Raw genomic sequence first — 24,398 nt, forward strand, 5'->3', positions numbered from 1 at the left:
CAAGTCAGTGAGAAGGGCAAGGGCACAAAGGTTGCTGCCCTGAGCAAGGTTCCCCCACTGCCGCCGCCCTTGGTGAGTGACCAGGGCTGGGGAGGGAGCAGGGGCAAGAGCTTGGGGTGCCTGGGAGGACTCCCTGGACTAGCCCCCTCTGAGCTCACTTTGTTGGTGTGTGAGTGTGTGGGTGTGTGGGTGTCCATGTACCCTGGCGCATGTTGGAGGTCAGAGGATGACCTGATGCTGTTGCTTCTCACCTTGAACCTTGTTGGAGACAAAGTCTCTCTTCTTTTGCTCCAGGTGAATGCCAGGCTAGCTGGCCCGTGAGCTTGTGACTAGACTTCCCGTTGCCATAGGTGCATCAGTGTGCTACTTGCATCTGGTTTTACATGAGTTCTGGGGGATCTGACCTCAGGTTTACATAATAAGCACTTGTAACTGCTGCGCCATGTCCCCAGCTCTCTCTGTGTGTACGTGTGTGTGTGTGTGTGTGCGCGCGTGCTGATGTAGCACCCTCTATGTGCAGACACCAGAGGAGAACGTTGGGTGCCCCACCCCCCGGCATTGCTCATGCACCTATTTATCCTTGAGACAGAGTCTTACTGATTCTGGAACTTGCCATTTTTCATGAGCCCCAACAGTTCTCCAGGGTCCATTTCCCATAGGACTGGGGTTCCAGAAGTGTGTGGCTATGCCCAGATGGGCATGTGGGTGCTGCGGAAATGGGACTCTGGTGGTCTCAAGCCCCCCTCAGGCCCTCATGCTCGCCTGGGAAGCACACTTGACCACTGAAACATCTCTCCAGTTCCTCCGCCTGATTTCTGAGACAGGGTCCCTCACTACACATGGCGCATACTTGACTCAGAGACGATCCAGCCAGCAAGCTCCAGGACCCCTCCTGTTTCCACTGCCCCAGTGCTGGCATTACAGGTGTATGCCACCACACCCAAATTTTGACCTGGGTTCTAGGAATTGAACTCAGGTCCTTATGCTTGTCAAGCATGTGACTGACTGAGCCATCTCCCCAGCGGTGGGCTCATGTTTTCAGATAACTGTTAATGCCATCTGCTTGCCTGGCCACTATGCCTCTTTTGGTTTGGGGCAGTTGGAGTCATACTTGGACCCACGTCTTGCTCTTGTCTGCCATCACAGACATTTCTAAGTGCTCATGACTTCATTCTAACAGGAAAGTGATAGGGGTAGGTATTGGTGACCCCATTTCATAGATGAACTTGGACCTCTCATCTACATGTATCCCAGTTTTACACAAGACTCCACATACAATGGGAAGGTTGTTCAGCGAATGAATAACTCTATTGGTAAACTCAAACTCAGACAGATTGATTTGCCCAAAGTTATATGCTAGTAAGTAGTAGTCTAGAATTTTTTATTTAAAAATCTGTATAATACATACTAATTGTGAAAAATGTTAAATTCTTGCCCTTTCACTTGCCAGAAATACTTGGAGTCAGCTCTCCTGAGCAATTTCCATAGAACGCTTTCTCTGTGCAATCTTTGTATTACATGTTCATCTTATTATATTTCTTTTTTTTTTTTTTTTTTTTTGAGTTTTAGAGGTAGGGTCTTGCTCTAGCCCAGACTAACCTGGAATTCACTATGTAGTCTCAGTGTGACCTTGAACTCATGGCAATCCTCCTACCTCTGCCTCCTGAGTTCTGGGGTTAAAGGTGTGTTCACCACGCCTGCCGTATGATTTTTATTTATTTTATTTGTGTGTGTGTGTGTGTATGGATGGTCTCTTACTACTACAAACACACAGTAGACGTATGTACCACTTTTTGCATCTGGCTTTATGTGGGTACTGGGGAGCTGAACCCAGGCCAGCAGGTTTTGCAAGCAAAGCCTCTCAAAGCCTTTCAGCCTCTGAGCCATCATCTCCCAACCCTGTGTTCATACTTTTAATGCAACTGTATTGTACATATAATCTTGCAAAACTCTACCTCAAAACTGTGTCCAGCAAGTGTGAAATAAAACCCAATACTTGTGACACAGATGTCAGATTGAGAGGCCACCATAAAATGAGAACAACAGAAGCAGCCCCACCCCCCCTTTAGAACCAGAAAGTGACCAGTGCTCTGGGATCTCCTGAACTCTCCAGTCTGCCCACCTTATCCCGGACTCCCACATCCTAAACCTATTTATCATTAGGTTCGCTTTTTTTGTGGGCATGTATGTGTACATGTGTGCGTGGGCATGGGTGCCCTGTCATGTGGGCAGACAACCTAAGGTGTCATTCTTCAAGTATTGCCCACCTTTTATTTTTAAGACAGGATCTCTTTGGCTCCGCAAATCCACCTGCCCGTCTCCACCTCCTCAGTACTAGGATTATGAGCATCATCAACTATGGTCAGCTGTTTTCACACTTCCACATTTCACTTTGCCAACTGAGCCATGTCTCCAATTCTAGTTTGCTTTTTTAAAAAAAAAAATGACCGCATCTGTATGTATCCCTAAATAATATACAGTTTCATATTTTACATTGTAAATTTGATTTTTTTAATTATTTTTATTTATTCATTTGAAAGTGACAGAGAGAGAAAGAGGCAGATAGTGAGAGAGAATGGGCGTGCCAGGGCCGCCAGCCACTGCAAACGAACTCCAGATGCGTGCACCCCTTGTGCATCTGGCTAACGTGGGTCCTGGGGAATCAAGCCTCGAACCGGGATCCTTACACTTCACAGGCAAGCGCTTAACCACAAAGCCATCTCTCCAACCCAAATTTGATTTTTTTGAGGTAATGTCTCACAGTAGCCCAGGCTGATTGGAGCTCATTCTGTAGCTCCAGGCTGGTCTTGAACTCATGGTGATTCTCCTACCTCAGCCTCCCGGGTGCTGGGATTTAAAGAGTGTGCCACTACGCCTGGCCTCTACACTGTAAATTTGAAATCAACAGAATCAAATGACCTCAGACTTGGCTCTGAGCCCATCATTGTGTCCGTGAGATTTAGCCACATGGGTGCATTGCAGCTAGAGCTCACCAAGTGCGCTATTTGGCCGTGGGTCATAAGGGCTGTTTCCATGTTGAAAATGTTTTGTGAATGACAGTTCTTACTGTTGCTAGGCATGTCTTTTTCAAGTGTCTGGAGCGCATACACCCAAATTTATCCACAGAGTAGATGCCTATAACTATTTGTTGAGTTTTAGAGTTGTGTGATTTTTTTTAAACATTTTTCTTTTTGAACAAATACACCAGCCAAAGAAGGATGTCAGGCATCCTCCTCTATTTCTCCTTCACCTAATTTCCTTGAGAAACAATCACTCACTGAACCTAGAGCTCTCTGAGTTTTGGCTAGGCTGACTGGCCAATGAGCAGTTAATCTCATATCTCTCCCCTCCCTAGTGCTAGGGTTATAGGCTCATGCACGCCTGGCTTTTTTTGGCTTTTTGAGGTAGGGTCTCACTCTGGTCCAGGCTGACCTGGAATTCACTCTGTAGTCTCAGGCTGGCCTTGAACTCACAGTGATCCTCCTGTCTCTGCCTCCCGAGTGCTGGGATGAAAGGCGTGCGCCACCATACCCGGCCATAGCTTTTTTAAAAATGTGGATTCTAAGCCGGGCGTGGTGGCGCACGCCTTTCATCCCAGCACTCGGGAGGCAGAGACAGGAGGATCACCGTGAGTTCAAGGCCAGCCTGAGACTACAGAGTGAATTCCAGGTCAGCCTGGACCAGAGTGAGACCCTACCTCAAAAAAAAAAAAACCAAAAAAATAAAAAATAAAAATAAAAAAACCAAAAAAATACAAAATAATAAAAAAATAAAAATGTGGATTCTAGGTATTTTAACTCAAATCCTTATGCTTGCATAGCAAGTGCTCTTACCCACTGAGCATCTCCCCAACCCTTAAATATTTTTAAAAATGTTTATATTTATTTGAGCGAGAGAGAGACACAGGCAGAGAGGGTGTGAGTAGGAACATACCAGGGCCTCCTGCCACTGCAAATGAACCCCAGACATTTTGTGTATCTAGATTTACATGGGTACTGGGGAACTGAACCCAGGCCATCCGGCTTTGCAGGCAAGTGCCTTTAACATCTGAGTCTCCAGCCCCAAATATGTTTTGTTAGCCTTCTCCAGTTTCACCTTTTAACGGTAGAGCCAGAATTTTAACCCACATGCAGGACTAGCTCCCCCTTGAATTGGATGGTCTTGGCAGCATTGGTACTTTGGAGAGTTGCCACCGTGTGCTGGGAAGCTGCCTGGGCAACCTCCAGAGGTGACCACCCTCCTTCCTCAGAGTGGGTCCCCACGGGTAATCTAGCCAACATGCTCTCCGCTGTCTCCCTGCCCGATCACACCCTCAACTCCAGGGTGCTGAACTAACTCAGGATGTATTTCTGCCCAAGGTCCTGTTTAACCACCTTGACCCTCCACCTCCTGACCAGCACCCACACCAAGGTAAGAAGAATGGGGCCCAAGGAGCATTTTCTGGGGACTGGCTTTGTGTTAGAACCAGAACAGTTGAGATGGGCCCTCCAGGCTGGAGAGAGGAGAGAGGGAGGGGAAGCCCAGCACTGGCTGTCCTGTTCTTTGGGGCTCATCCTCCCTGGGGGAGATCTCTCCAGGAAGCAAACCTGAGCCTATGGAACTAAAAAAGAAAGGCTTGGAAAACTGTAAAGGAAAACAAAGGAAAAGAGGTAATAAGGGATACAGACGGTATCTCCAAACCCCTGCTTGTGGTCTGTAGCCCCCAGTCTCAGGGTCTGCAGAGCACCGTCCTTTTGCCCTCCTTCCCAGCCGCCTCTAAGCATCCGTAGGTCCTCCCTCATCCCCACAACACCACTCCCCTCTCTGGTGGGCAGGATCTTGGAGATGACATAATGAATGAGCACAGTCCTAGGCTAGTGGCTCAGATTTCAGGGGGGTTCCCAGGATTGGACCTTGTGTGTGTCTGGCTTCCCTGACATCCCCATCACCCACCAGCCAGGCCAGTGGGACCGCATGCATTTGCTCACTTGAATAGTTCAAGGACTGTGCATCGGGGTCCCTGAGCTGGGGCAGGTGTCATAGTGGATAACACCTCTCCTCCCTTGAGAGAGTTCAGCCTGTCACCTGTGCGAGAAAAGTGCTGAACTGGTCAGTGCTGTCACCTGATATCCCTTTTCCTCCCAGGGACACATCCTCCCCATCCGCTGGGCTATCCTTCACTTCCTACTTGGAGGGGGTCGCATCTCCAGAACAGCTCTGCAGGGGACCCATGCCAACCTCTCCCACCCAGGTCACATCACTCATCAGTGACCATGATAAGCCACCTCCTCAGGGAGGCTACGGATGTCAGCACCAACACCATAGAGAAGGCTCGCGTGGCCACACTGGCTGGGGCCTTGGAGGACAGGCAGAGGGGTTGATCTGTTGCTTCTGGAGTCAAGGTGAAATTCAAGATCAGTCAACACTGGCTTCCAGACTTTGGTTTGCAACCCTTGAGGGCCAGAAATGACTGTCTCCATGTGGCTGCCCTCTTTGTAAGGCCTTGAGGCTTCTTAGTGGAGCTCATAAGGAAAGACTGGCAGGGTTCTCAGGGCTAGCACATCCCTGGCACAGACATGTGTCCATAGGCCAGTGTGCCTAGGGATAATTTTCTCTTCACTGTCAGGAAAGAGTATCCTCGTGTGCTTTCCAGTCATTAATTCTCTTAGGAACTGGAAGATGGTTTGCATCCCACAGTCTCCCATCCTCCCACCACTGTCCTGGGCCCCAGGAGTGGCCACCTTTTCTCTGTTCTTCCAGAGGAGCGTTTTGTGGTGGCCCTATTTGACTATGCCGCTGTGAATGATGGGGACCTACAAATGCTGAAAGGGGAGAAGCTGCAGGTCTTGAAGGTGTAAGTTCTAGGATGCAGCCCTTGTCAACACAGGATTCTCTCCCCAGAGTCTGTCTTCCTTGCCCGCTCACCACACCCTCATGGCTGCTTGGCGAGTGCCTTCTCCAATGTTCTGTTCCCACTGGCTACCCAGAATTTTCTTTATTTCTTAAAATTATTTTTTATGAGAGAAAAAGCAAGAGAAAGAACTGGTGCATTAAGACCTCTAGCCATTGCAATCGAACTACAGACAGATAGCCACCTCGTGTGCTTGGATCACCTTGGGTGTCTGGCTTACATGGGTTCTGGTGTGTTGAACCTGGGTCCTTAGGCTTTGCAGGCAAGTGCCTTAACCGCTAATCCATCTGTCCAGCACCGCCCCACCCCCAAGAATTTTCTTATACTTGATCTAGTTGTCTTTCCCCCAGGTCTTTCTGGAAAGGTGATTTCCTTCCATAGCCTTCATTTCTGCTTTAAACTCTAACAAGCTGTCACCTGGGAATTCAGCTTCAACTTACTTCCGGTTCCTTCTCAGAGCTCTCTCCAACATCTGCTTTTGCTCAACCCACTGGGCTTGCCCTGTGGAGACTCAAGAGCTTAAGCTTTGGTTCCTGAAGTTCTGTAAGGACCTTGAGCCAAGTCCGTGAGAGTCCTGACTTTTGCCCTTACATGGGCTGCCGGTGCCTTCCTCGTCAGCACCTCTCCTGGGCTTGTTTCCTTGGCTAGCCCTAACTCGCTCCCAAAAACCTGGGCAGGTCCCGGTCATCAAGAGAAGCCTCTGGCTAGAAGGCATGGCCCTTGGGCTGGTCAGGCTGTTTGAAGAAATCCCTCCTCTGCTTACTCTCTGGAATGGAGACTCCTTCTGCCCATCAAAGAAAAGGTGCTGAGCCACCCATGCTAAGCGTCCACCTCTGCTGTCCTTTGCACCTCCCCAGGGGATGAGATCTCTTGTGAGGGGCTGTGATTGGCGCAGGGAGGGATGTCTGAGCCTCTGTCACACTTCAGCCTCCTCTCTCGCCCACAGAACTGGAGACTGGTGGTTGGGCCAAGTCACTCGTCACGGGGAGAGAAGGCTATGTGCCCAGCAAATGTGTGGCCCCAGTACAGACCCTGGAAGTGCAAAAGTAGGTGGACAGGCAGAACCTTGTCAAGCCGACAGTGCAGCGACTGCTTCAGCCATGTAGGCTGGTGGGGAGCGCAGGGCTGGGAAGTGGGATAACGGTGGCTTTAGGCACCAGGGACTTGGAAGTGCTGGAAGGGCCACGAGTTTGGTCTGGACCACATCTAGCTGACCGCGATGTTGAGGGGAGTACCTCTTCCCCTCTATAGGAAGAGTAGTCCCTTTCCTGGCTTTCCTCGATGGAACTATCTCCATGGTCTGGTCACTTCCATACTTCACAGCAAAGCACTGTCCCCACTTCCTCTGGGGACAGGCCTCAGCATCCACACGACAAGCTTCCGCCCATCAGGAAGGTATGCCTGGGCCACGACTCACTCCTGCTCCCTCACCCATCAGGTTCAGGGACCTGAGCATGCCGTACCCAGCTGACTCTGCCCCTGGGTTGGGGACAGTGCCACCGTGCCTAACACTCGGCCCCTCCCCTTCCTTTTCTGGGCTCTTGGACCCCAGGTCTTGCCCTAGAACGGTTCATATCTGTTGCTTCTCTTGTTGTTGTTACAAACTGCCAGATAGAAATAACTTGAGGGTGGCTTTATCTGGGCTCAGTGTTCGAGGGCGCGTAGTCTGTGAAAGGCGTGAAAGACGCGGTGGAGTTCGTGGCAGCGGGAATGTGCAGCTGCGACTCCTCACATTTCTATGCGCCAGGATGCAGAAAGCCCAGGCGAGGACGCTGAGTGGACCTTTGACCTCCAAACCCACCCCTGTGGCCTCCAACTGGGCTCCATGCCCCCCAAATCCCACAACCTCCCAAAACAGTGCCGCTGGCTGAGGACCAGTGTTCAAGCACATGAGCTTGTGGGGAGCATTTTCATCCAAACCAAAACAAGTGCAGAAAGAGCCCCACACTAGAGGGGAGCCTGACGGGGACCCAGGCGCAGAGAACTGGTAGTCTGTCTCTCGCTCAGTTGGTAAGGAGGTGGGTGAGTTCATGATGGGAGCCAGTGTGTTGGAAAGGGCAGTAGATCAAGCGTATTTCTGTAGAGTGAACAGACATCTTCCAACCCAGTGTTCTCATTTCACTAAAGTCTAGGAGCTGAGGGGAAATGGGACAGGAGGGTGTCACAGGGACCAAGAAGCATGGAAGGGAATGAGTTGTGAGGAACAGGCATGGGTGGATGAAGGATGGATCGAGCATTCCAGCTCTGAGGCTCCCTTGGCTTGGCCCTTTTCCAGGTGGTTCTTCAGGTCAATCAGCCGGAAAGACGCTGAGAGGCAGCTGTTGGCTCCAGTGAACAAGGCCGGCTCCTTCCTCATCCGAGAAAGTGAGACAATTAAAGGTGAGCAGGGTGACTAACTGTTCCACCTGCCCTGTGAAGTCCCCAGAGGCCTCCGTGTGAACTGTGAGGGCCACCAGGCAGCTTCGGCTCCGTCTCCATTGGGACCAAGTGGCTGTCTGGCAGCCGACTTTAGCTGTCCATGCCAGCAGCTCGTCTGATGCCAAGGCTGGACATCAGTGGAGCTTGAGTGGCCCGGCAGTGGGGCGCTCATCAGTTTCTCTCCCTTTAGCATCTGCCGTCCCAGCCCTTCAAGGCAGCGTAGTCAAACAGGGCCTTCACAGAGCACTCCTTGGGAAGGCACAGGAAAAGATGGCGGCTGCTGGGGTCCATGCCAGGGGAGGGGTACTGGGAACAGTGGGTTATGAGCCCTAAGAGATTCATGGCAGGGAAGCCTGTGGCTCTGCAGGGCATGAGGGCCTGGTGACTACTCCTCTATGTCCCTAGAGCCTCCGCCACTGAGTGTGACCCAGAGCAGCAAGGGCTGGGCCAGGACAGCTGCCCACAGCACTCTGAGACCCTTGGATGATCACGTGGCCTCATTGCCTCTCAAGGGGCCAGGAAGGGCTGGAGAGGAGGAGAGAGCGCATTGGGAATCCAGGGGCAGGAGCCTCTGTGCATAGCTTTCCAAAATGCACCAACAGGTGCATTCAATTTTATTACTGCATACAGATATATTTTATACATATATGCATATATCAGGATGTCACTGTCCCAACTTCATGACAGAGTGCCTCCATCTAAGAAAGTACTGGGAAGTCGCCGGGGAGGACCAGCATTCTATGGTTGTTCTCATAAAACACTTCAGACAAGCGGAAATAGGGGAACTGACTAACGGAAACCTCACTGCCATCAGCTAGTTCACCATTGTCAGCAGGGCCCGTCTCGTTCCTTGACATCCCCTATTCCACTCCTGTTCCTTCGAAGAAAATATCAGACGTGGCTTCATTTCACTTTGGAAATGCCTGCTGCTAAGGTACCCTGTGCAGAAGAAGACACCCCCACACCTGATGTGAAGGAAGATGGGTTTCAAAGCTGTCTGGACATCTCTTTCTAGTCTACCTTGGGGAGTTGGTGGGGAAAGCACATCTCTAGCATCTAACCTGGGGCTGAGATTAGGGAACAGGAGTTATGGCAACTGCAAAATGTTCTAGCCAGGAGCACAGCCCCTTGGCATCTTTGTGCCAGTAGGTGGGGGGAGGAAGGTGAGATGGAAGAGAAGGAGTTTGAGATGGGTACTGATCATGATGGAGAGGGAAAAGCCTGAAGTCTCAAAGAACTGCTGAACACGTCAAACGCATCAAAAACACATCAAAGAACATCAAAAACACAGAGAAAGCGGTATCTGGGCCTGACCCCTGGTGGGAGATGACGGGACTGCTCCTTGTCATTGTCCACGGAGATGGTGGGGAGACCCCCGAAGCCTGCTGCTAACTCTGGATGACCCTCAGCTCAGTCTCCTCACCTCACAAAGAGTTTGGGGGCTAAGAGGGCATTCATGGTATCTCAAAAAGAGCTCGCGAGAGACATTTTCTAAAAACATCAAGTTCAGGGGCTGGGGAGATGGCTCGGTGGGTAAATACTTGCTTCACAGGCATGAGGACCAGAGTTCAGATCCTCCGCAGCCACACAAGGGGCAGATGGCAGTGGCAGCCAGCCAGCAGTCCCAGCACTCGGGGGTCGAGATGGGGAATCCCCTGGGCCCGTCTGGCTAGCTAGTCAGCCGTTCAAGTGAGAGATTGCATCATTGACTGAAATGGAGAATGATGGAGGAAGGCATCTGATAGCGATCTGCTCTCTGCACACATGTGTACGCACATCCACATTTGTTCACACATATGCAACACACACACACACACACACATACAATCCCATCAATATCAAGGAGAGAAGCTGCCCAGCTGAAAATTCTCAGCCCCTATACCTGGAGCCACTTGTCTGCAGGAAAACATTACCTCAGATAACAAAGCAATGCGGGTACTGGCAGACCCTCTGGGGAATAAGTTGCTATGCTCCTGCATAGACATGGAACTGGGGGCCTTGAAGAGTTGTTTCCTTGGTGAAGTCAGGAGCTCTTAAGACCAAAGAGTAAATAAAGCTGCCCTGGCTGCCTTCCATCTCTCAGTATACCTGGACCCCAATAGGGGACTGGTGAGAAATAGCCCTGCCTACTCCAGAGTTCGTAAGTTTCTGGTAGGTTGGGGGAGGGGGAGAACATTTGCAATGGCTAAGACAGTCAAATAGAGCCAAGAGCAAGGCTTATGGGAAGGCAGAGCTGAGACAAAGAGAAAAGCAATTGATGCTGGAAGGGGAACAGAGAAGGAAGTACAGAATTTGGGAAACTTGATTTCAGAGCACGGGAGCCCCTTACCCTAATGCTATGTTTTTCAGTTCTGAGCTTCATCTCGGCTGTGTCTGTTAATCCTCCAGGTGCCTTTGCCCTGTCTGTGAAGGATGTCACCCCCCAGGGGGAGATGGTCAAGCACTATAAGATCCATTCCCTGGACGAAGGGGGCTATTACATCTCCCCCAGGATCACCTTCCCTTCCCTCCACACCCTGGTGCAGCATTATACAAGTAAGAGGGGCATTGGCAGGAAGTGGGATGTGTGCCAGAGGCACGTGGGATCTATATTGTGTGACTCCCAAACCATATGAATCACCTGGAGGGGGGAGGGCCCAAAGCCAGACCTAAGGAGTTGGTATGGCATAATGACTCAAGGTCAGTGGCCCAGTGCCCTTTACTGCCTCTGTATGGAAAGCTCAGCAAGAGGAGTTCATTGACAGCATGCCTTAGTGTGTGCGTGCATTCATGTGTGTGTGTGTGTGTGTGTGTGTGTGTGTGTCCGTGTGACAGGAGGCAAGGGGACACAGTTGCTCGGGGGGGGGGGCATGTTTCCCAAGGGAAGTGTGACTGCTTAGGGTATCCTCTAGTCTCTCTTTTGTTTCCTGATGCAGAGAAAGGGGATGGCTTGTGCCAGAGGCTGACTTGGCCCTGCATGAGCCTCACCCTGCAGAAGCCATGGGCCCAGGATGAATGGGAAATCCCCTGGCAGTCTCTCAAGTTGGTCCGGAAGCTCGGGTCGGGGCAGTTGGGTGAAGTCTGGATGGGTGAGTGGTGTGGTCCCAGGATTCCCTCTCCCTGTCCTGCATCTTGAGCCCGAAGTGAGCATGGAAGGCAGGCAGAGTACTGTGGGCAGTGCCTCTACCTCCCCAGGAAACCTCATGGGGGACAGAAGCTGATGCGCTGTGTGTCCCTGTGTTCGAGATGCGCTACGGTGGCACATGCTGTAGTGGCATGTCCACAGTTATAACCCATGACAGTGGAGGGGAACCGAATCCAGCTCTCCCAAACCTTAAGTGGGACCCTCGAGTGCTGACTTGTGTGTGTACTTGACCATTCTGCCAGTTCTTCCTCACTGTAGCTCGCCAGATGGGAGCTCACGGTTAGGCATGAGGGCCAGGTTGCTCCACGGTCTCACCGTAGACAGAGGCCACAGTTTGCTGGTGTGTGACTGTGGACAAGTCACTCAACCTCCCTCACCCCACCCTGGCTGCTTACCCAAGCTCTATCAGAGCATCAGATAGTACCCTTGGTTTTAACCCTGCTCTGGTCTGTGTCCTTGGGTCATGTCCATGGCCTCAGGGTCAGATCCTGATGCCTCCTGGAATCTCATCCTCAGAGCTGATGCCCAGGGCACAGCTTCCCTGGGAAGGGCAAGTCTGGTGATTCCCTGATCCTCTTCGGTATGTGCCATCCCTTCCTTCAGACAGAGACTCTTGCCACCTCCCTGAGGTCCCAGCATGCAGATGGTGGAGGAGATGCTGAGACAGGCTTGTAACTTACAGGTCCATCGCCTTCTGAAAGTGCACATTCCCACTTGTGCCCGGCTCCCTCACGGCATAGGACTAGCAGCTGAAAGGTCACGTCCACTGTCACGACGGCACCATCACGAAGCCTCTGAATGGCATCTTACTCTCTTTCCCGGCTCAGGTTATTACAGAAACAACATGAAAGTGGCCATCAAGACCTTGAAGGAGGGAACGATGTCCTCGGAAGCCTTCCTGTGTGAAAGCATTGCAGCACGATGAAGCGTTGCAGCATGAGAGGCTGGTCCGTCTCTACGCCGTGGTCACCAGGGAGCCCAGCTACATCGTCACGGAGTACATGGCCAGAGGTGGGGCCCTCCTGCTGCTGGTCCAGGCTTAGAGGGTGGGGTTTTGCCTGTTATCACTGCCATGCCTCTGTGAGCTGTGCTGGTTTGGGGGGGTAGGAAGGGACAGAGGCTGAGACAGAGGGTTGAGCTCTCCTTTTTTAAAAAAAATTTTTTTATTAACTTTTCTTTATTTGAGAGCGACAGACAGAGAGAGAAAGAGGAAAATAGAGAGGGAGAGAGAGAATGGGCACGCCAGGGCCTCCAGCCACTGCAAATGAACTCCAGACGCGTGCGCCCCCTTGTGCATCTGGCTAATGTGGGTCCTGGGGAACTAAGCCTTGAACCGGGGTCCTTAGGCTCCACAGGCAAGCGCTTAACAGCTAAGCCATCTCTCCAGCCCCGGGCTGAGCTCTTCTTACTGAGCTGTGTTCTTGGCTATGGAGCAGCACAGCCAGCCCTCTCCCTCCTCCAGAGCATGACTTTTGCTTTTGGAGCACATGTCTTCTACTTCTGGTCAGCTCGTCCTTTCTGGAACAAATACATTTTCTGCTTCCAGAACAAACCCCACTGAGAGGGACAGAGCCTTGCCAGGGAAAGAGCCACAGGTTGGGCATCTGACGATGGTTCTAATTCCAGTTCTACCATTCCCAGACATAAGAACTTTTGCAAGCTCTGAATATGTCACGGCATAGATGACAAGAGAGAAGGACTCTCTGGACGTCACTGTGGATTCCCAAAGGCAGCTGGCCTTGGATCAGGCCTCAGCCTTTGACTTTTTTGAGAACTTCACCCTTTCTATTGGCCCTGACATCACATTCCTATAGGGCATTAATATTACCATCTTCGTAGGGTGTGGTGGTGCATGACTTTAATTCCAGCACTTGGGAGGCCATGAGTTCAAGGCTATTCTGACACTACATAGTGAATTCCAGGTCAGCCTGGGCAAGAGTGAGACCTACCTTGAAAAATAAAATTACCGTATTAATTGTAGAAAGTAGCACCAAGCAGCCAGCATCACAGACAGTGCTGGGCACATTGCTTGCCATGTGCCTCCGAGCTACATCTAGGTGAGCGCCCACCCAGCTCCATGGAGGACCTGATTTGTCACCTATACCAGTTCTCTCTGGCCTGGGGTTCCCTTATTAATGCTTGGTCCCTGGGCAGCAGAGTCTGTCTGTCAGGGAAGATGGTGGGAGCGAGACAGACCTATGGGAACGTGAGGTTGGCCAAATTTACCCCCAACTTCAGGGTCAGAACCAGGTTCTGCTCTAACCCCTCAGACAAACCACCGGAGCTGACTGCGCCCGATCTTTTGGAATTTGAGAGCTGGTGTTTCTTTTTTTTTTTTTTCCTTTTTATTTATTTATTTATTTTGTTAACAACTTCCATGATTATAAACAATATCTCATGATAATGCTCTCCCTCCCTCCATTTTCCCCTTTAAAACTCCATTCTCTACCATATCCCCTCCTCCTCTCAATCAGTCTCTCTTTTATTTTGATGTCATGATCTTTTCCTCCTCTTATGATGATCTTGTGTAGGTAGAGTCAGGCACTGTGAGATCATGAGTATCCAGGCCATTTTGTGTCTGGAGGAGCACATTGTAAGGAGTCCTACCCTTCCTTTGGCTTTTATGTTCTTTCCGCCACCTCTTCTGCAATGTACCCTGAGCCTTGGAAGGTGTGATAGAGATATTGCAGTTCTGAGCACTCCTCTGTCACTTCTTCCCAGCACCATGATGGCTTCTGAGTCATCCCAAGGTCACTGCCATCTGAAAAGAGAAGATTCTTTACCAAATGTAAGAGTAGCATTAGTATATAGGTATGAACATTAAGAGAAGTTCTTATTGGGCAGTTTGATGAGCATAGTATATATACTTAGCCAGACAGCAGCAGATGTTACAACTTTAGGGCTCGTGACTACCCCTGTTGTAGGTTTTCAGTATCAGGGATGTATTCCCTCCCATGGAGCAGGCCTCCAGTCCAGTTAGGGGGCAGTTGGTTTCCACATGACAGACATGCCACTATTGCACCCGTTGGCTCATTTGGCCTGGCTGGCAAAATATAAGGCTAGCAGTGTCTACTGTTGAGTATCTTCACTGGTGATTTCTCTCTCCCCCATTGAACTGCATGCAGAATGGCTTCTTCCAGTTTTTGGTCAGCTGGTCTACATGGAGGTGGTTATCAGCTCAGTTCCAGCAGGAATTTTCAGTGGCCTTGCAGAGAGCTGGTGTTTCTGTCAAGTGTTATACACTCAACAGCTGTAGGCAGACCCTTCTAGGTGTGCCATGAAATGTGAGATGTGTCTATTTTGCTCCAGGGGGCCGGACCAGCATTACCAGGGTCTGGTGACTTAGCAGAGGTATACAGTGTGGTCTCTTTTTTTTCCTTAGGTTGCTTGCTAGATTTTTGAAGACAGATGAAGGTAGCAGATTATCTCTGTCAAGACTGATTGACATGTCGGCTCAGGTTAGTGACCTACCAGGGAGTTTGGAGGGATGATGTCCCCTTCAGTGCTCTGTGGCTAAGCTGAATCCCCCCTGATGAGAGATTGCATTGGTCAGACTTAGGCCACACTATGAAGGACAGGAAACTTAAAGCAGTGATAATTTAAATGTGCAAATGGCCAGAAGGGAGCAGATGGGAGGCTCTGCCCTGTGGGTTTCTTCCACCCTGGAAGGAATCTTACTGTGCAAGATGACTGAAAATGCTCTCCCACCTTGTTCTTGCTTGTCTCAGCCATCAGAAAGAAGGGGGTGGCGATATCCTCCCCCATCCTTCTAAGTACATGCCCCTGATACCACCTCTCACATTTGCTCTTACATCCCCGTGGCCACTTGTCTTGCTACCATACCTGGCTGCAAGGGAACTTGGGAAATGTAGTGCCAGTTCTGGACAGCCACGGTGGGATGAGGCTGTTCCATTAGGGCAGAAGGGAAGGAATTCCCACAATGAGCATTGTGGGAAACTCAGAAAATAGGCAAGACTTCCATTGAGCAGGTCGGCAGATCTGCTTTGCTATGATCTCAGTTGTTCCTAATGCTGTTAGTAGAAGGTGACTGCAACCAATCCTGTCTCAGGAGCCCCAAGCCCTGGTGCAGCCTTGGCATTGACCCTGGCGTGGCAGGCAGGCATGAGCCACAGAGAATGATGCCCATCACTTTTCGGAGCTCTAGAGATCCCATGATCTATCATGGGCATAAATATGCTTCTGCTTTCAGGGAATTTCAGTTATCCAGGACTGGCTTCTGGTGTCCCCAGGCTCACATGTAGAACTTTCTAGCCTTTGTGAGAGAATTCAAGAGGAGGGTTTTTTTCTCCCCTGAGGATGCCAGCTGAAAGTTCTAACTGACAGGAAGACACATCTGGTGGCCCTGCATGTGTCTGTTAAAACTGGAAATCTCAGCAAGAAAGCTGTGGTTTGTGAGCCAGTTTCCCTCTCTCTCTCTCTCTCTCTCTCTCTCTCTCTCTCTCACACACACACACACACACACACACACACACACACACACACACACCAAAAAGAGCCTTCTTGGGCTGGAGAGATGGCTTAGCGGTTAAGCGCTTGCCTGTGAAGCCTAAGGACCCCGGTTCGAGGCTCGGTTCCCCAGGTCCCACGTTAGCCAGATGCACAAGGGGGCGCACGCGTCTGGAGTTCGTTTGCGGAGGCTGGAAGCCCTGGCGCGCCCATTCTCTCTCTCTCCCTCTATCTGTCTTTCTCCCTGTGTCTGTCACTCTCAAATAAATAAATAAATAAAAATGAACAAAAAAATGTTTTTTTTTTTTTTTTTTTAAAAAAAGAGCCTTCTTGCCCACACTGTTATCTGTGGCTGGTGTCATTTCAGGAACTGAGGTCACAGGTGCATGTTCTACTGAGATCAGCAGTCCCTGCTCAGGCAGCTGGTGAGACAGTAACAGAGACAAAGAAGCACAGATGACCAGTTTCGAAGCACCCAGCAGTGATAAATCTCTTGCTCCCTTTTTTTTTCCTTTCCTTCTCTCACCCTGCCTGGTCTCTTTTATCCCCGCTGTCACCCCTCACCTTGGGTCACCTGGGGCAAAGGCTACAAAAGGCCATCTGAACTCGGTACCATAGTCAAAAGGTTAAGGAGTAGAAATTCAGCACTTCCCCATGAGCAGCCTCTAAAGGCATATTCTGGTCACACTGTTGCCTCACTCACTCTTCGTGTCTGCACGCACACAGTTTCGTATCAACACACGTACACACATACAAACTCCACAGCTTCTGGACTCCCCATTTCCTATCAGAGAAGAACCCTGGGAGCCTTGCTTCAAGGCTAGCAGCGATCCTCTCCTCCAACCACAACCCCAAGTGTTCTGCTCTGCGGCCACATGGCATGATGGTCCAGTACCCTGCCACACCTGCCCACTCTACCCAGAGTGCCTTGGACTCCTCCCGCTGCCAAACCCTAGTGTTCACAACCCCAAGCCAAAGGCTATTTCTACTGAACTTTCTCTGGATGTGGGAGAAGGTCATTGGCTCTCTGCTGCCGGGCTCAGTTTTATCACCCAGAAATGGGTAAACGAGTCTTGTTAGGGTCCTCAGCTACAAGGCCCCCGAGGGGACAGCTTCTAGAGAGCCCTGAGTTCCCTGTCTGCGGTAGCGTGGCATGCGGTGGCATCTTTTCCGTGGAAACACATCTAGACGTGTTCTACTTCTGTTTTTCCTGGGGCTGCTCAGTGGTGTAAATGAGATGAACACTGCAAACTGCCCACATGGATACTTTTCAGTCTTTGCCCTTAACAGTCCTCATAGCTCCATGCGAAAAATATGTTAGCAAGGGTATAAATGGATAAATGAATTTAAAAATGCAAAGATCCAGGGCTGGAGAGATGGCTTAGTGGTTAAAGTGCTGGCCAGCAAAGTGAAAAGACCCAGGTTCAATTCTTCAGTACCCACATAAAGCCAAAGGAACAAGGTGGTGTATGCATCTGGAGTTTATTGGCAGTGGCTAGAGGCTCTGGTGCTCCCATCCCCCCCTCTATCAAATAAATAAATAGATAAAATATTTTTTAAAGAGAAAAATATTAAAAGATACATGAAGAAACCGTTGCAATTGGAAACATCAGAAGTGGGACTGAGGGCGGGAGGGAGGCTCAGTGGTAGAGGTCATCTTCAACTTCATATGGAGTTTGAAGCTTGCCTGAAATACATGAGATCCTGTCTCAAAACAAACAAACAAAAATTGTAAGCCACATGAAGTGTGTGTGTGGCTGGCTTGGAAAAGCCACTTACTTTTTAAGGGCCCCCTAAGGATGGTGAGGAGTGTCTGTACATGTCCTTATGTGTCCAGTGGCCATGTCCTTCAAGGCTGTCCAATAGGAACAAATATGGAGTAGCCACCATGCAGTGACAGTGAAGGAGAGGCATCCAGGCATGCCCTGGACTTTGCTTTCCCCGCAGGGGTCAAGTTCCCCGTTAAGTGGACCGCTCCAGAGGCCCTCCACTTTGGGGTGTTCACCATCAAGGCTGATGTGTGGTCCTTCGGAGTCCTCCTGATGGAAATTGTCACCTATGGACGTGTGCCCTACCCAGGTAGGCACTGACCCTGCAGCTCCAGCCAGGCTCCCTGGGATTTTCTGCTGGTGCCACCCCAGGCTTGGTATCTATGGATGAGATGTACTAGTCAGGGTTAGGTTCCTGTGGCAGGGCCAGGAGGCCCAGACCTGCAGTTGTGGGCTTTTGGCTCTTTGTGGGCCTCACTGTGGGCCCTGGGCTCCGCCCCTTCCTCCAGCAGAGGGCAGAGGCATCCCTGAGCGGCTCAAGGTGGAGATTGTGTCTGAGCTCAAGTTCACTCCAGGTGAGGTTTTCCTGCCTTGGTCTCAAACCCGGAGCAGTCCCTAAAGGCCTGTCCTGAGTCAGAGGCAGGGCCTGGACCCCATCCAAATCAGGAAGCCACAGAGCGCCGACCTGCAGCAGTGGGTGGACGTTTTCTTAGAGCATCTACAGCAAGTGCTGAGATGGGTCACGTCTCACACAACTGCCCACGTTCAGGACAGAGTCCATAACCTTGTCCCTCAGCTCCTCAACAATATGAAGTAAAGTGAGACATGCTTAAAGTGGCACCAGAACCTGGAGTGGTGGTGCACACCTGTAACCCTAGCACTTGGGCGGCAGAGGCAAGTGGGTGTTAGGCCAGCCTAGGCTACAAAGCAAGATCCTATCTCAAAAAACAACCAACCAGGCTGGAGAGATGGCTTAGTGGTTAAGTGCTTGCCTGTGAAGCCTAAGGACCCTGGTTCGAGGCTCGATTCCCCAGTACCCACGTTAGCCAGATGCACAAGGGGGTGCATGCATCTGGAGTTCATTTGCAGTGGCTGGAGGCCTTGGTGTGCCCATTCTCTCTCTCTCTCGCCATCTGCCTCTTTCTCTCTGTCACTCTTGACTAATAAATAAAAATGAATTTAAAAAAATTAAAAAAAACAACCGACCAGGGCTGGAGAGATGGCTTAGCGGTTAAGCGCATGCCTGTGAAGCCTAAGGACCCTGGTTCGAGGCTCGTTTCTCCAGGACCCACGTTAGCCAGATGCACAAGGGGGCGCACGTGTCTGGAGTTCGTTTGCAGTGGCTGGAAGCCCTGGCACGCCCATTCTCAATCTCACTCTCTCCATCTGCCTCTTTCTCTCTCTGTCACTCTCAAATAAATAAATAAAAATGAACAAAAAGGGCTGGAGAGATGGCTTAGCGGTTAAGCGCTTGCCTGTGAAGCCTAAGGACCCCGGTTCGAGGCTCGGTTCCCCAGGTCCCACGTTAGCCAGATGCACAAGGGGGCGCACGCGTCTGGAGTTCGTTTGCAGAGGCTGGAAGCCCTGGTGTGCCCATTCTCTCTCTCTCCCTCTCTCTGTCCTTCTCTCTGTGTCTGTCGCTCTCAAATAAATAAATAAAAATTTAAAAAAAAATGAGCAAAAAAATTAAAAATAAAACAACCAACCAAAAAAACCATGGTGCCATCTAGACAACCACATGACCTACCAGGGTGGGTACAGGCCTGAACCTATTAGGTAGTGCTGTACCCCTTCTAAATGTTGTTCAAGTGTCCCCAGAGCTGGCGCTGGCACTCCCTGATGTCCCTGTCTCTCCTCCTACAGGGATGAGCAACCTGGAGGTCATTCGCAGTCTAGAACGTGGGTACCGTATGCCGCACCTGGACACGTGTCCGCCAGAGCTGTACAACGACGTCGTTGCTCAGTGCTGGCGCAGCCGGCCTGAGGAGCGGCCCACCTTCGAGTTCCTGCAGTCGCTGCTGGGGGATTTCTGCATGGCCACCGAAGGCCAATATGAGCTGCAGCCCTAACTGCCCATCAGCATGGCACGCTACAGGGCTCCTGGCCCAGGCCTGGGGACTGGCTTTCAGATGCCATTTCCAGAGAGGCCGCAATGGCCAGGCAGAATGGTGAGCCCATTTCTCGGATGAAGAAGTCAGGGGGCAGAAGTGGCAGTGAGATGCGGATTCTGACATCAGGCGGATGGACTCATGGTTGTATGCCCAGACCAGCTACTTGGCCTCTCTGTGCTTCCGATCACTCATGTGTAAGATAAGAAAGGACCACACGACTATCTTCATTTGTCAAGCTCTGTAGAGTATCCGGGGAAGCACCTGCATAACCCAGTGGTTAGCTGGTGGCGGGTGACCAAGAGTCCCACTGCTCCGATCTCCAGGGCCTCAGCAGAAAGCCACTCTTTTGTCTGTTGCCTCAGAACCAGAATGGGATCCTTCGAGACGTCTGCAAGGGACCAGGTAGCCCTGGCTTGGGCTGGGCCCCAACACTTTAAGACTTGTTGATAATAGAGTCACAAGGGTCTTCTGTGTTTGTTACTGGTGACACGACTGGACATCACACACAGATGTATGAGAGTGAGGAGCTCCCTGTGGCAGCCGGCAGGCCATTGGGTTTCTGGGGAGCTGAGCTCCCAGCCCAGGATACAGTGGACACAATTGTCACTGTGTTTCAGCAGGTGGCGCCCTCCCCTCACAAACCCCAGATGGGAGAATCTTGAGTCTGCAAAACCCAGACCCGACCATGGGAGGGGGTGAGGCCCCTTCCTGCAGGCTATGAGGTAGACTGGCAGCATAAGAAACTGTGGAGGCTCCCCAATGGTCACGCAATCCTTCACTTGTCCTGTTTTGATTATAATGGTATTATTTTGAGCAGTTTAGGTTTATAGTATTCAGAAGTGTATACTTTCCACATACTGTCTGCCCTCACTGTCTCCCATTTATTAACATCTCGCAATGCTGAATACATTTATTCCAGCTGTGGCAGGGGAGATGGCTCAGCGCTTGCCTGGCAAGCAAAAGGACCCAAGTTCAAATCTGCAGAATGCATGTAAAATGCTGGGCACTGTGTGCTCGTGTGTAATCCCAGTGCAGGGGAGGTAGAGGCTGAAGGATATCTGAGGCTGTCACTGGCAGGCCAGTCTAAGCCTAACTGGTGAGCTCCATGCCAGTGAGAGGCACTATCTCAAAAACAAAAGGTTGAGGGTGATATCCAAGGCTGTCCTCTGGCCTACCTTGCACACTTGCACCTGTATGAACATGTATACACACATACAGACCACATACATTTTAACAAAACCATGCCAAGGTTCCAAGCGGGCATGGGCGGCCACATGTCATAAATGTCCCCAGCTGGCACTAATGCCCGCCTAGGATTCAGATCTTCAAAGCCAGGTTGAGTGAGCTTAATGCCATTTCTTTCTCTCTCTCTCTCTCTTTTTTTTTTTTTTTTTGAGGCAGGGTCTCAGTCTAGCTCAGGCTGACCTGGAATTCACTATGGAGTCTCAGGGTGGCCTCGAACTCACAGTGATCCTCCCACCTCTGCCTCCCAAGTGCTGGGATTAAAGGTGTGTGCCACCATGCCCGGCTAATGCCATTTATTAGGAACGCTTGCTCCACGGAGGTTTTGCTGATGCCTTGGCTCTTCCCAGCTCTGTAGGCAACACCTGTGAACACTGGAGAAGCCCAGGGACCAGCTGGCTGTGAGGTCTGGGGCGGGTGAGGCTGGAGCCCAATGTGATTGGTGAGGGAGAGTTTTCCCCACTAGAGGGCGCGCTTCCCCTGCCAGAACTGAACTGTGCCCTGGTGTTCCTGATTGTACTGTAAGTTTATACAGGACAAGAACCTTCCAGTTCCCAGCCCAAAGCTGAACTACTAGAGTTGGAAGTGGAAGCCGGGAGGGGAGGGGGATGTAAGGAGACATGGTGAGGCAGGCACTGTGTAAATAGGTAAAAACCATCGATTGCTAGGGACTGTGTCTTGCTCTCAGGAGGGGAGGATAGAGGTGGCAGCTCTCCTGTCTGTAGAGGTGCCCGTGCTTGTGACATCTAGTCACGTGACTCCTGTCTTCTTGCCCAGAGTCCTGGTGAGGAGTGTCCTGTGGTGGGGTCTTCCTGAAGCCAGAGTGACAGGAGGCTGGGGAGATGGTTCAGTGCGTAAGAGTGGGGTCTCACAACTCTGGTCCACAGGTCTCCGCGGCTCCCCTTGTCCCCTGTGAGCCCTGTCTTGGGCTTCCAACCCCTCTTTGCTGCCCTTTTCATCGCCTCCCGCCCCGGACAGAGCTCAGAAGACTGAACACGGGGCTGGAACCCAGGACCTGGGTGGAGGGGCACTTCCCAGAGATGTGACTTTGGGGACGTGAGTCAGGTCCTTTGAGCCTGGGTGACTACAACACCAGTCGCTCATTTGCCAGGTCCTGGCAACTGCAAGCCCAAGGTCAAGGTGTTTCTCCTGAGGCCTCCCTCCCTGCGTGGAGATGTTGGTTCTTCCTTGTGTTTGTCAGTGGCGTCTTTATGAAGGTCTCGCTGCTGCACATTCTTTTAGGCACTAAGCCTGGGGCTTCTGTTCTGGGCCTCTTGGTGTCTCTAGTTTCTTTGTTTTGTTTTTCTAATGTGGGCAAATACACAGACCCAGCATCCATCATCTTGGGCATTTTAAAGTGTTCCACTGAGTGGTGTCAAGTGATCCACATTGTGCAACCATCCCCATCAACCGTCTCAGCGCATTTTTTTTTATCCTCTCCAGCTGTCCCCATTAAACGCTTAACTCCCCAGCCCCTTCATTCACCCTTCTTCCTGTCTCTCTGATCTGCGTGTTTCGAACAGCTCACTTAAGTAGAATCCTACCGTGTGTATCTTCTTACAAGTGTTCCTTCACTTTGCGTGATGTCCTCACTGCTGCTCCGTGTTGAGGCGTGTGTCAGAATTCTAATTCTTTTTGAGGCTGGACAGCATTCCACTTTATGTGTAGATAACATCCCACTTGATGGATGTAGCCTATTTTGTTTACCCTCTCATTTATCAGTAGACAGTTGAGCTTTATTTGCTTCTTGGCAATTGGAATAGCACTGCTATGATCACGTGTGTGTGCTCTGCACCTGCTACTGGAGCAAATGGAGATTTTATTTATAAGTTCTGAGGGACCAACATGAGGTTGTCCACAGGGCTGCATCGTTTTCAAGTCATCTTAGTGGCCAAGGTCCTGGTTTCCCTGTGCCATTGCTGGCCATTTGTGGTTTTTATTTGTTCTGTTTGCTTTGTTTTATTTTTAGTAGGAGCCATGTTACTAAGTTAAGGGGGACAGTCTCTCTTTGATAATAACCCTATTTTCCCCTTTGGTCTCCTAGAGCCTCAGGTGGGGTGTTTTGGGTTCTGGGTTGGGTTACGTGGTACTGGTAGTTTCCTCAGGCTCAATGTCTTAACAGCTCTGCTGTCTACTGGAGCTGGTTATGGGTGCATTGTGGACCTGGCCGGGATGCCCAGCAGGAGCTGACCTGGGCTGTGCGGGAGCTCACCCTGTGAAAGCCAGAGAAATTCTGCTTTGGGAGGAGGAAGGTTTTTTTAGTGCTGCCTGCTGCCCTGAAGCCTTGAAGAACTCTCACCAGATGCCCCCAGATGGGCACATGCTTGACTCACAGCCTCACAGGCAAGATGTATGTCTAGTTCTAGGCCTTTGACTTGAGGGTGACAGGGACACAGGGCAGAAGGCAGACAAGGAAATGGGGTGGGGGGACACCCAGGCCTCCATCAGGCTTGTCAGCATATCCCACAACCCAGCTGGGCTTGCAACTCCACGAAGCCGAGATAGACACTGCCGCGGCTTAAGCCTCTTCACACCGCGCAGAGGAGCCTTCACAGGCTGTCAACATCGGCTGAGTATGGACTTCCGGCTCGCACAGCTCTGAGAGGCAGAGGCTCGGATTCTCACGCTACAGATGCAAAGCTGAGGCACCGAGAGGGTGACTGGCCCAAGGCCGCGTGACCAGTGGGTGGTAGAGTATGGCTTCACCACCTGCCACCGTTGAAGAAAGGGTCCATGGGCGCAGGGCAGCGCACAGTGGAGCGGGGCAGGAGAGCGAGAAGCGAGCACCTCCTGGTTCAAGCCCAGCCCCTGCTTTTGGCTCTGCCTCACTTACTTACCTTATAAAGGATGTTGGAACAGAGCCCAGCTCCAAAATACTTCACGGAGACTCCTCAGTTCACCCAACATGCCTTCCCTGTGCCACCCACAAATGGAAAACCAAGGCCTGAATAAAGCATTAGCCCAAGGACCTGGGGTGGGAGCTACCATTGCTGTCCGGACCCAGCCAGATGACCTCAGCTCCCTGGAAGACAGATCACATGGCTTTTCCAAAAATAGGGCTTTGTAAAAAAAAAAAAAAAAAAAAAAAGAGTGATTTGTGATGCAATAGAAATTTATGGACATGGCAGGGCATCATGCCACACGCCTTGAATGCCAGCACTTGGGAGGCAGAGGTAGGAGGATTGCCATGAGTTCTAGGCCACCCTGAGACTACATAGTGAGTTCCAGATCAGCCTGGGCTAGAGTGAGACCCTACCTTGAAAAACAAAAACCCAGGCTGGAGAGATGGCTTAGTGGTAAAGCACTTGCCTGTAAAGCCTAAAGACCCCAGTTCAAGGCTCAATTCCCTAGGACCCATGTAAGCCAGATGCACACGT

At 51.0% G+C, this 24,398-nt stretch overlaps 1 protein-coding gene across 1 annotated transcript in view; it reads left to right on the forward strand.

Annotated features, from left to right (window-relative positions):
- Window positions 1-19,737, forward strand: part of Blk (BLK proto-oncogene, Src family tyrosine kinase) — a 19,761-nt gene extending 24 nt beyond the window's left edge. The window contains 13 exon segments of the mRNA XM_045130550.1: window positions 1-72; window positions 4,359-4,410; window positions 5,740-5,833; window positions 6,837-6,855; window positions 6,857-6,936; window positions 8,166-8,269; window positions 10,697-10,843; window positions 11,224-11,376; window positions 12,260-12,354; window positions 12,356-12,456; window positions 14,827-14,894; window positions 17,847-17,978; window positions 19,532-19,737. The exon segment at window positions 1-72 is cut by the window's left edge and continues 24 nt beyond it. Coding sequence (XP_044986485.1) covers window positions 1-72; window positions 4,359-4,410; window positions 5,740-5,833; window positions 6,837-6,855; window positions 6,857-6,936; window positions 8,166-8,269; window positions 10,697-10,843; window positions 11,224-11,376; window positions 12,260-12,354; window positions 12,356-12,456; window positions 14,827-14,894; window positions 17,847-17,978; window positions 19,532-19,737 — 1,323 coding nt within the window.
- Window positions 19,738-24,398: the final 4,661 nt, after the last annotated feature.

The sequence above is a fragment of the Jaculus jaculus genome, chromosome 12 (genome assembly GCF_020740685.1).
Source record: "Jaculus jaculus isolate mJacJac1 chromosome 12, mJacJac1.mat.Y.cur, whole genome shotgun sequence".
Classification (NCBI taxonomy): Eukaryota; Metazoa; Chordata; class Mammalia; order Rodentia; family Dipodidae; genus Jaculus; species Jaculus jaculus.